This window comes from Dermacentor albipictus, chromosome 1 (assembly GCF_038994185.2).
Source record: "Dermacentor albipictus isolate Rhodes 1998 colony chromosome 1, USDA_Dalb.pri_finalv2, whole genome shotgun sequence".
Lineage (NCBI taxonomy): Eukaryota > Metazoa > Arthropoda > Arachnida > Ixodida > Ixodidae > Dermacentor > Dermacentor albipictus.
This window is the reverse complement of record NC_091821.1, coordinates 469,558,745-469,571,356: the sequence shown is the minus strand read 5'-3', so window position 1 is coordinate 469,571,356 and position 12,612 is coordinate 469,558,745. Positions and strand designations below refer to the sequence as shown.

At 48.0% G+C, this 12,612-nt stretch overlaps 1 protein-coding gene across 1 annotated transcript in view; it reads left to right on the top strand.

Annotated features, from left to right (window-relative positions):
- LOC139054835 (uncharacterized) overlaps positions 1 to 12,612 on the top strand; it is a 124,800-nt gene that overhangs the window by 92,848 nt on the left and 19,340 nt on the right. The window contains exon 6 of the mRNA XM_070532477.1: positions 4,304 to 4,386. Within this exon, the coding sequence (XP_070388578.1) occupies positions 4,332 to 4,386 (55 nt within the window). The 5' untranslated portion in view covers positions 4,304 to 4,331. The remainder of the gene's footprint in view (positions 1 to 4,303; positions 4,387 to 12,612) is intronic.

Here is a 12,612-nt window from a genome sequence, read left to right as displayed (position 1 = left end):
TGAGGCAAACATTAGAGGTGCTTATTACGCAATCAATTCTTTGTGTATTTCTCCACTTGGAGAAATCCTATGACACAACATGGAGATTCGGAATCCTCCGAGAGCTATATGTTAAACCAACGCCTCCTCTAGAAAGATGCCTGCGGCGTCGCTCGCTTACCCATTGTAGCCGTCGCGCCTTGAGTTGCGGTCGGTTGTCAAGAGATGGCGCCACCTACAACCCTATCTCCGCCAAGGGGGCTGGGGCGGTGTGGTGTCGCGGCGCGCGGCGGTAGCGGCGGCGGCTGCTTGGAAAGCGCGGCGACACAGGGAGACATCGCAACACATCCGTTCACTTGTACTTGAATAAACTGGTTGTGCTCTGGCGACTTTCGACGAAATTTTAGTTTCTTGCAGTTATGGCAATTGGTTCACTAAGTAGCGTTCACGAGTAACGTAACAAGAAGCCCACAGCAGTTCGTTTTACACGTACACGCTCTCATCCTTGCATGTCGCTTCGCGCAGCATTACTAGTCTCGCGTAATTCTGCTGAAAATTGTGGTGTACTCAAAGCAGGTTCAACGACAACATTAAAGCTATTCACTTGAACTTGGTGTGTGCGTAATGAAGGGTCCATCTTCTTTCTGGGGTTTTACGTGCCAAAACCAGTTCTGATTATGAGTCATGCCGTAGCTAGTGGAGGGCTCCGGATTAGTTTTGACCACCTAGGGTTCTTTAACGTGCACTACAACGCAAGCACACGCGCCTTTTTACATATCGTCTCCATTGAAATGAGGCCGCCGCGGTCACATTCCCGTAATTACAGTTTAAGCACCTTGCGGGACAGAGGTTTGCGGTCAAGGAACTTAACAACCGCATTGCTGTCGCTAGCGCTGACGGCATAGTTGGTGAACAGCTGCTTCATAAACTTCTTAGTGATGAGCTGCAGGAGAACCTTGCGATGGTCGCTGTCTGTGTTGCCACAGCTGAGAACATTAAGTTCCATGAGCGCTGCGACACTTCTCTCAACGCAAACCTCCAAGGGCTTTGTGAAATGTTTTCTGTGGGGAAGCACGTGGTCTACAAGCTTCCGAAGACCAATCAACAGTTTTGCGAGTTCCTGGCTCGGGTAGAAGAGCCCGCCCCGATCTTGGTGGGCAATGAGGCCAAGGAGAGGTGTGTTGCCTTTCTGACCCTGCAATAGGGCGATGCAGTTCGAGCAGACAATGCTTTCACTTGCAGCTCTCACTATGAAGCCTCCAACCATGGCGACGCTGGCTTCGTCCGGACCTGTTATGCATGGTGTCAACGTTGTGAGGTGGTTCTTTAAGTCATTCACTGCCTGGTCGAGAAATTTGTTACCGGTGGCAGGCATGGTGGGGCTGTGTTGAATGGGAAGCAGCTGCCTTGCGACGAATGATGTCGAGCTCTGAACGTTGCTCTGGTCGGAGGCAGCAACGATGCCTGTCTTCAGCATTTTTTCCAGCCCGCATATCGCGCTCTTCACGTCAAGTATATCATTGCTACCGCAACTTCGGCGCAGAAAGCCAAACATGGATTCTATCGGGTCACTCGACATTTTGCGTGTGAGCACAAACCGGAACTTCTTCACAGTCAGCAAGTGACGAATGCACTGCACATTTGACGTGGTCGCAAAGACAAGAGCGTGGTATGTTTCCTTGCTTAAAAAGCTGCCAGCTGCACTTTCCTTCCTGAGGTCTTCGATGTAAGCAAGAAAAACAATCTCGAGCCACTCTAATCTAGGATCATCAGCATCCGTAAACTGGCGGGCGTCGGCGTTGTTGCAATGGATGTGATGTTGGCAGTTGCTGATGTACATTACTGTAAACCACCTCTGTATCATTTGCATGAATTCAATTGTGGGTCCTCTTCAAGCGAAGTCCAGATCACATGTGTGGCCGGCCTGATCTTTGAGGTAGCAAAGTGCGGCAGTTACGGGAACTGAAAACAACTGAACCGCTGACCTGACGTTCATTTTTTCGATGTTTGTTGGATACAGGTGTTTTCTGGCCAGGAACCTTACTGGCCTCACTGTCGAGTTTTTCTGCATTTTATACAGACTTTTCACATACCTTGATGTGATCTGCTTTTCTTTACCGAAGTCCTTCGCCAGAAACTGTGACCTCACATTTTTGATGATATGGCTTTGGTCGAAAGAAAGAAAAATCTTAGAGGGATCGGCAGGGTGCAGAGCCTGTATGCTCGCCTTGCCTCCGCACAGAATATCCATCGCTGCCACATTCACCTTGTGGTTGTCGGTCACCAGCCGGACGATGTCGAACCCTATATCGGTCGTCTTCTTGAGCACGTGGCGTACAACTACTGCCAGCTGTTCTCCCGTGCAGCCTTTGGTAAAAAAATACCCTACAGGTATCTTAAACTTCGCGTGCAGACCGCCCAGTAAAAAGCACAAAAGAGAGTTGGCTAGGACTTCGTCTTCTGAGCTGGGAACAATATCTTGGAGTTCAGGGTCCATGTCAACATCACCTACAAATGCATCTCTTTGCTTGTAAATCAGCTTCTCCCGAATCCTCATCTCGTCTACCACGAGACCGCACACCTTGGACTGAGGTGTGTGCAGATTTCGAAGTTCTGCTTCCAGGCGGCAACGTACCAGGTCGTTAAACCCGACTTCTCCGGCGACTGTTCCAATATATTTCTGTAGAGTGCTTCGACATGGTAGTCGGAGGAGCCCCTCAGATCTGATGTGCTCGTAGGCCTTTGTCGACAGGTGTCGAATAACGATGCAATATCTAATGGTGATTTCAGACCACTGTGGTTTCTTCGTCTTGTAATTCTTAACTTGGTCTCGAAGCAGCACTGCTTTCGCACTTCCGTCTTCTGCATCGGCCGCAACTTCTAAAAATGCACTCACTAAGCAGCTTTCCTTAAGCTTCTGCAGCTCTTGCTTGTACACGTCCACTGTTCTGCTTAGTCTATCAATTTTCAGTCTCAGGGCGCGTTCTTTTTGTCGCCATCGCTTTCGCTGGACGGAAAAAGTTGAAGAATGCGGTGTTGGCGCTGTCTGTGTGGCGAATGACCGTTTAACATTGGCTTTGGTTTTCGTTTCTTGTTCCTCAAAGCTGTGGCAACAATTGTGACCTGTTCGCTATTTTCTGCAGGCTCATGCGATGCGCCGATCGGTGCAATCGCGCCATGTTCAAAGCCGAGTGCGCTGCTTCTACCATCTGGGAATTGCCCGCTGGTTTGTCCAGCAGCACTTCGTGATGTCGCCAGCTCGGCAGGTTGTTCAGTTGAAGGTGCTCCCTTGCTTTCTCCGACCACATCTTCGTGTTGCTCACCTCCACTCACTGACACGCAAGGTACACTTGGCGAAGGCTCGCGCTTGCGTTTTCCGGTTCCTCGATCTTCGGGTTTCGCCGGAGCGCCGAATTTCTCCGTGCGCGGCGTCCGGGCACTGAACACACTGGGCACTGCGCCTGGCTTTAGTAGACGTCGTCGTTTGCAGTCGTCTCGGAAATCAGATGGTTTGAAGTGCAGGCTGCACACAACAGTGTAATAAGATGTGTTAGGTGCCGAAACCTCTCGCGCTATTGCAATCATCCATCGCCTCCGCGTAGCGCTGTCGGATGGTAGCTCATGGAAGGACACTCCAGGCTCCTTTCGTGGTTCGCTTGAGGTGCAGCGTGGGACGCAGCAATAGCGCATCGCGCTTTACGAAACACACAGAACAAATAAAACTAGTGCTGAAGGGCGAAAAGAACGAAGCAATTGCAATTTGCAAGCAGCGAGCGGCGGCAGTCATGCAGATATACGTTATAAGCAGTTCTTGATGATGATGTGTGGTTTTTTGTGGCGCAAGGGCCAGGTTTGGCCAAAGAGCGCCATGACAAGTTGTAATGTTGACGATGTATTATGGAAGATGTGACTTGGCTGTAAAGTGGCCTAAAAATATTCGCTGTAGAGTGCGTAAAATTAACTTGTTATAAAATTATGGCGATGACAGATGACGAATACTATGAACACTAAAATCCATCGTGAAAGAATGATGCAGAATAGAAAATATATGAGATGGTAAAAATGCCTGGAGCACTGTTGCCTCGCCAGAGCCCTTCAAACACAAGGGCCTAGAGGCACGTGCTACACGAAAGAACTATCGCAGCGCCATCCTCTGAAGAGAGGAGACGCTACGAATATGTTGGGCTAACAACATGCAACACAACATCTTTCAGATAACTTAGGACTGCGTTAGTGTCGAAGAGCGGTTCTGGGCCGAGTAACATTACAGGATGAAGGGGAATATGCTGCCGGTATGCTAACGGAAAATGTTTCTTTCTGTCAGATTCGGCTTTCCGACACTCCAGGAGGACATGGAGGACGGTCAGCCTCTCCCCGCATCTACCGCAAGTTGGAGGATCATTTTCAGTGAGTAAGAAGTTGTGTGTACCAAATGTGTGTCCTATTCTGAGGCGACAGAATAGGACATCTGTTCGCCGTGATTTTGTTACGGAGGGCCAAGAACCTAACTGTGGCTTTATCACGTGCAGTTTGTTATTTACTTCTACGTCCCACTTACGTTGCCAGTGGTTTCGCAGTTTCCTTCTTAAGAAAGGCTTCAGGTCCGTGACAGGGACCGAAGCAGTAGGACTGACTGTATGCAATGAAATTGATGTGGCCATCTGGTCTGCTAGAACGTTACCCTCAATGCCCCTATGTCCAGGCACCCAGCATATAATGACATGCTGGTTAGACATATACGCTCTACAGAGGACGGAATAGAGCTCAATAATTACGGGGTTTCTGTGTTTACAGTGTGACTTCAAGGCTTTTACCACGCTTAAGGAGTCTGTAAATAAAATTGTTTTTTGAACATTTGATTTTCTGATATGTTTCATAGCCGACAGTAGTGCATAGGCCTCAGCCGTAAATATGCTTGTTTCAGGGTGCAGTACACCGGATTCCGAGAAGGATGGGCCAATGGCTGCGTAGGACACCCCGGCATGCGACTTAGAAGCGTCCGTATAAAACTCTGTGCACGAGTACTTGTACTGGAGCTCCAAGAAGTGCATTTTGATATGTGTCTCTGACGCATGTTTAGTGACCTGTACAAAGGATGTGTCACATTCTATCAGCTGCCACTCCCAGGGTGGTACTAGCTTAGCTGGAGGCATTAGGCGTTGGTCGAGAATTGGGACATCCATTTCCGTGCTAAGTTCTCTTGCACGCAGTGAGAAAGGACGTCTCACAGAGGGTCTGTTATGAAAAAGTGTTTCACATGTCAAGTCGTTAACGGTTGTGAAACACGGATGTTCCTTATTAGAGCGCACTTTCAGAAAATAGTTGAAGCTGATGTAAGTTCTCCGAAAATGGAGTGACCACTCATCGGACTCAACATACAGACTTTCAACAGGGCTTGTTCTAAATGCGCCAGTGGCCAGACGGATTCCCAGATGGTGTACGGGGTCTAACATCTTTAGCGCGCTCGGGGCAGCAGAGTGATACACTGCGGCTCCATAGTCTATTCGCGACCGAACTAGGCTCCTGTAAAGATTCAACAGGCACTTCCTGTCACTACCCCATGTTGTGTATGATAGGATTTTAAGTAGGTTCATTGTTTTTAGACATTTTTCTTTAACATGTTTTATGTGAGGAATGAAAGTGAGCCTAGAGTCAAGAATAACACCAAGGAATTTGTGTTCTTTGCTGACAGGAATTTGTTGTCCGCCCAGTTCTACACAAGGATCTGGGAGCAGGCCTCTCTTTCTTGTGAAGAGAACACAAGAACTTTTATGGGGGTTGACCTTAAATCCGTTTTCGTCTGCCCACTTGGAAACCTTGTTCAAGCCCTGCTGTACCTGTCTTTCGCATACTGTGAAGTTGCAGGATTTGAAGCCTATTTGTATATCGTCTACGTATACGGAGTAAAAAATGGCAGGTGGTAGTGAAGCACGTAGCGTGTTCATCTTGACGATAAAGAGAGTGCAGCTGAGCACGCCTCCCTGGGGTACACCAGTTTCCTGCGTAAAGGGACGTGAGAGTTCATTGCCGACTTTTACCCGGAAGGTACGGTTTGACAAATAGCTTTCAATTGTGTTCAGCATATTTCCACGGATGCCAATTTCCGACAGGTCTCGCAAGATCCCGTAACGCCATGCCGTGTCATATGCCTTCTCCATATCGAGGAATATTGATAGAAAAAACTGTTTATGTATATAGGCATCACGGATATTTCCTTCCATGCGCACAAGATGATCGGTTGTGGACCGCCCTTCTCGGAATCCACACTGATAAGGATCGAGTATATTGTTGAGCTCAAGGAAATGTATAAGTCTGCGATTAATCATTTTTTCAAAAAGCTTACACAGACAATTAGTTAGAGCTATCGGACGGTAACTTGCCGCCAAGGAAGGGTCTTTTCCCTGCTTTAGAACAGGAACCACAATCGCTTCTTTCCATGTGGATGGGAGGTATCCCGAAGCCCAAATAGTATTGTATAGTGTAAGAAGTGTAATTTGTGCGTCTGTATGTAGGTGTCTGATCATGTCATACATGACTCTGTCTGGTCCCGGTGCAGTGCTTTTACATGTGTTCAAAGCAGCTCTCAACTCGGCAATACCGAAAGGCCGATTATACGGTTCATTCTGCCTAGACTTTCGTATGATTGGCTTACGCTCCACTATTTCTTTATGTTTAAGAAAGGATTGGGAATAGTGCGTTGAGCTCGACACTCGCTCAAAGTGCTCCCCAAGTGAGTCTGCCTGGTCTTTTAGTGTATCGCCTTGTGTGTTTACTAGAGGTAGTGAATATGTTTGTCGCCCTCTTATCCTAATTACCTTGTTCCAGACTTTGGCCTCATCTGTATAGGAATTTATACTCGATAAAAACTTCTCCCAACTTTCTCTTCTAGCCTGTCGGCGGGTTCTCCTGCCCTGGGACTTTATTTTCTTAAAGTTAATAAGATTCTCCGCAGTGGGAGACGCTCGTAGCAACCCCCACGCTTTGTTCTGTTTTTTACGAGCGATCCTACAATCGTCGTTCCACCACGGGACACGCCGTTTGTATGCCAAGCCATTTATTTCTGATATGCATTTAGATGCAATATCTATAATGAAGGCTGTGAGATACTGCACAGCAGCATCAATTCCTAAACAAGACATGTCATTCCATGAGATACTAGTTAAGTTTCCGAACTTCTCCCAGTCGGCTGTATCGATCTTCCACCTAGGAGCCTGTGGTAGACATTATTTTTCTTTATGTGTTTTTAGCAGTATAGGGAAGTGGTCGCTTCCGTAAAGATTGTTGGTAACTTCCCATTCGAGTTCGAGTAGTATAGACGCGGAAACTATACTAAGATCTATTGACGAAAAGGTTCTGTTTGCAAGAGAGTAATATGTGGGTTCTTTCTTATTTAGTAGGCACGCACCAGACCAAAAAAGGAACTGTTCAACGAGACGGCCTCGCGCATCGATACGAGAGTCTCCCCACAGGCTGCTGTGCGCATTGAGATCGCCAAGAACAACATAGGGCTCTGGCAATTGATCTATCAAGGACTGAAATTCATGTTTGTTTAGTTGGTAATGCGGGGGTATGTAAAGCGAGCAAATAGTGATGAGTTTGTTTAGTAGGACAGCTCGAACCGCCACTGCTTCAAGGGGCGTTTGTAGCTGTAAAGGTTGGCAAGCTATACTTCTATGAGTGACTATGGCAACACCGCCCGATGATGCGACGGCATCATCGCGATCTTTGCGAAAAGTTAGATACTGTCGAAGAAAGTTTGTGTGTTTGTTTTTTAAATGTGTTTCCTGTAAACACAGCACTTTTGGATTGTGTTTTTGTATAAGTTCCTGCACATCATCAAGGTTTCTGAGAAGACCTCTGACGTTCCATTGAATTATTTGTGTATCCATATTGGAGGTCAGTAGGTGCTGTGTGTACAGAAAGAGAAGTAGTGATTATGGAAATTACAATGATTAAATTACAGAGCCTTTCGAGGCCCTGTAACGGGAGTTTTGCCCTTCCTGGAGCGTTCGAGGGAGCCTCGCCGCTCCTTAGGCGCTAGGTGCGCCTTGAGGATAGATGTTGTGTCCATTGCCTCTTGTGAGGCGCCGGACACGTGCTCTTGCGAGCGAGAAGTTTTCAGAGAGAGTCCCGCCTTGGAGGGCAAGACCCCAGCGCCCACCAGCGCGGAGGTCGATGGGGCTCCCTGAGGAATTTGGCTGTGCCGGCTGTTGCCAGCGCTGGAAGGGGCCGGGGAGAGTGGGGCAGCCTCGGCTGCGCTCACCTTCGGGGTCGGTGGCCCCGTCTGCTGGGTAGACGGAGCAGCGCTAGCTGCAACCGCCGCGGGGGCAGATGGCGTGACTGCCGACTCACTGCTTGTGGGTCGGACAGCCACCGGAGGCCGTTGTGACGCTGCCCCCTGACGCGCCACTTCGGCAAAGCTTTTCTTTGGCAGGTATGCTACCCGCCTTCGTGCCTCTTTGAACGATATATTATCTTTTACTTTTATGGTTACAATTTCTTTTTCCTTCTTCCACGATGGGCACGACCGCGAGTACGCGGCGTGCTCCCCATCACAGTTTACACAGTGGAGAGCGTTCTCACAAGTTTCAGTGGTGTGTTCTGTGGCACTGCATTTAGCACAAGTTTGGCGGCCGCGGCAGCTCTGCGAGCTGTGGCCGAAGCGCTGACATTTGAAACATCGGAGTGGATTGGGCACGTAAGGCCTAACACGGAGCTTGATGTACCCGGCCTCGATTGACTCGGGCAAGATACTTGATCCAAAAGTAATTATTAGGTGCCTCGTCTGAATCTCTTTACCATCACGCCTCATCTTTATTCTTCTGACGTTGATCACATTTTGTTCGCTGAAGCCTTCCAGGAGTTCCGCTTCAGTCAGCTCAAGTAAATCATCATCTGACACAACACCACGGGTGGTGTTCATTGTACGGTGTGGGGTTACTGTAATGGGGGTCTCGCCAAATGACACTAGTTGCGGTAGTTTCTCGTATTGTTTTAGATCGCGGAGCTCCAAGAGGAGGTCGCCGCTTGCCATCCTCGACACCTTGTAACCTGGACCAAAAGCATCGGTCAGGGATTTTGAAACAAGGAATGGTGAAATGTTTCGGGCTACTTTGTTTGGCTTTTCAGCGTGAATAACGTGAAAGCGGGGAAAATTCTGGATTTGACGTCCAAAAAACTTGAAGACATCTTCGGTGCGCCCTCGTTTCTGAGGGCGATCAGCAAGGGAAGGGAAAGAAGTTTCCATGAAAAATTGTATATGTTCGGCAACAGCGCCGACCGCCCACCACGGAGCCCAACGAGGGGACGCGGCAGAGCTTGCATACAAGTCTGCACGACGCCAGTCGTACGCCGTCACTATAACCGAATATGGTGTACCCAAGGTTGGATAGCCACACAGGGTTAACCCTTGCCGCCAGGAGAAACGAAGTAAAAAGAAGAGAGAAGACGACAGGAAAGGTCAAAAAGTGAGAGATAAAGACGAAGATTTGAGGAGGGAGAGACAGGAAAAGGCGACTGCCGATGTCCTCCAGGTGGGTCAGTCTGGAGGTGCCGTCTATGTGAAGCAGAGGCCAAAGGGGTGTGTTGCCTCCGCCGGGGGGCCTTAAAGGTCCAAACACCCAGCATCGGCTCAACCCCCAGGATCCCCCTTTCCCCAGACACGGCTAAGCCGCGCACGGCTACACGCGGGAGGGTCCAACCCTCGTGTGCTCGGGTCCGTGGTGTCGCCACACACCAAACGCCTGCTGACGCAGACGCCCCTGCGGGGATAAGCAGTTCTTCTGCTAGTAGATCTGCCAACACAATTTTAATAAAATATGTAAACTTCATTAGATAAGTACTTAAGAGAGCCTGAAATCACTTTATTTGGGACTTTTTACTTTAAGCATTGTGCGCTTTTGTTTTCGTCTGCGTAAATTCTTGAAAACATGTGGAAGGCGTCGTCTGCCGTAGACACGTCGTCTGCTACGGCGCGCGCTCACAGCCGCGCAGGCCGCGCTTCCATGGGGTGATGTGCGCATGCGCGCATGTGTTGCAAGCGATCACCGCAAGGATCGCTCGCTACCGCCTCAAGCGGAACGGAGGAAGGAGGGAAAGGTAAGGGCAGCAGGTTTACGGCGCACGCGGCAGGCATCTTTTTAAAGGAGGCGTTGGTTAAACATGATATGGTTAACATATTGCTCTCTAACTATATGTTATATGTTAAACATGATAGAAAACGACTTTAACTGCACGTTCCGTGTTAGAGTGGGCAATGCCCCGTACAGGCGTTTCACTCAAGAGACTGGTGTGCCGCAAGGGGGCGTGCTTAGTTGCACCCTCCTCATTCTGAAAATGAATGCCGTTCACAAAACCATTCCGTCCTCAATGTTTTATTCGATATACGTGGATGCTGTGCAAGTAGGATTTAAGTCTTGTAACGTTGAAGTCCGCGAGCGCCAAGTCCAAATCGCACTGAACAAAGTCTCAAAATGGGCAAATGAAAATGGTTTCAAATTAAACCCCCTCAAAAGGTCCTGTGTAATTTTTTCTAGAAAGAGAGGCTTTATACAAGATGCTGATATGCTGCATGGACAACACATACCACTCAACACTGAACATAAATTTTTAGGCATAATACTAGACTCAAAACTAACCTTCATTCCTCATATCAAGTATCTGAAAGCTAAATGCCTTAAAACAATGAACATCCTGAAAATACTGTCACACACATGGGGAAACGACAGGAAACGCCTCATGAACCTCTTCAGGAGCCTTGAACAATCGCGGTTAGACTGCGGTGCCGTAGTCCAGTCCTCTCAAGATGCTGGACCCTGTGCATCGTCTTGGTATCCGGCTCGCCACCAGTGCCTTTAGGACGAGTCCGATAGAAATATGTCGAATCGAATGAATGGTCCCTTAGTATGCAACGGTCATATTCCACTTTGAATTATTTTCTCAAAGTACATGCAACCGAAAACGATCTTTGTTATCCCATCATAAACGATATGACCTCTGCAACGCTCTTTCATTACAAATCTACAGCCAGAGCCATTCTCGATCCTTGCAAGAAAATTCAGCGAGGATATGGATGTTCCTATTCTTGAAAGTCGTCTAATGGCTTCTGCTAAGCGGTTTCCGCCGTGCTTGTGGCACATCAGGAGGTAACAAAGCATGCTCCAGAGGCCCACATTCATATGCATTTGCTAGAATTTCAATTGAAGTATTCGTGTCCCGAATATTACATAGATGCAGCTAAATCGCATGCTGGCGTATCGTATGGCGCTGTCGGCCCATCCTTTTCGGAGTCGAATGTTCTCCACCCTCAAAGAAGCAGCTTAACAGCGCAGGCGTATGCACTATGGTCGGCTGCAAAACACTTCAAACAGGAAAAACTACATGAGGCGGTCACATAGAGTCATAAGTGATGAACATTGATGTCAGGCTGCAACCACAGAAATCCTTTAATTGCAGATCTTTTCTCTCTCCTCTGAACTAGTTATGCATCTGGCCAATATGTAACGGTATGCTGGGTGCCTGGACACAGAGGTATTGAAGTTAACGTGTTGGCAGACCGCATTGCTACCTCCTTGGACACGAAAGCTTGCAACATGTCCGTAGCTGTTCCGATCTCAGACCTAAAGCCATACTTACGGAAAAAAACTGAGAACCTACTGGCAGCATAAGTGGGAGTCTGAAATACTTAATAATCTCCACATAGTTAAGCCTCATTTTCAATACTGGCCATTACTGACCAAGTCCAGACGAAGTGATGTCCTATTCTGTCGTCTGAGAATAGGACACATTAATGGTACACATAGTTTTTGTTGACTGGCGGTCAACGTCCAATGTGTAGTAGATGTGAGGAGACACACAGTGTTCAGCATGTCTTGCTAGAATGTCTTCAAACAGAAGTCGAGAGGAAAGACACTTCCCCTCAGCATATATTCCGTGTATACCACTTCACGTGGCCCTGTTTCTAAGCAGAGAACCTCTATTTGACATGCAATCTATTTTAACCTTTTTAAACGACGGTGACACGCTCCCCGTTTTCTGTCTAAGAAAGTCGTAACACGGCCTCTTGTCAGAGGCCACAGTTGCGATGTCAACCTGTACTCAAGGGACCCGCTGAGGCTCTTGTGCTACTCGTCATAAACAATCACCTGTCTATTTTTGTGCATGTAACGCTAATGCACTCTTGTACAATCTATACTTACAGCATACGCTAGTTCATTCTGATATTTTTATTCTCTACGTATTTTAAGCAATTCATAGCTCTCAGTTGTAGGCGTCGCTACAGCCGTCACATCGGCCATTAGTTCATTGAATACTCATCATCACTGCCTTGGAGCTCTTTGGCCTCACTTGGCCCTTGCGCCATTAAAAACTACACTTTCTCATCATAGATTAAAAGAATCGTGTACCGTGGCCATTCCAACCCTACTGGAATGCAGCCATCAAGGCTGAGATGGAAAGTGCGACCTCGAGCTCAGAACCTTAACGCCATAGTGACTGATCTACCATGGAACGTTACCAAGGCACAGTGCAAGAGAAAATGCGGTCCTCTGCAGACTGCAGTGTTAATATGAGCTGCTAGATTCAAGGAACATAAATTTGCGTTTACAATTTGCGCTTGCAAAAGAGAGTGGTGCG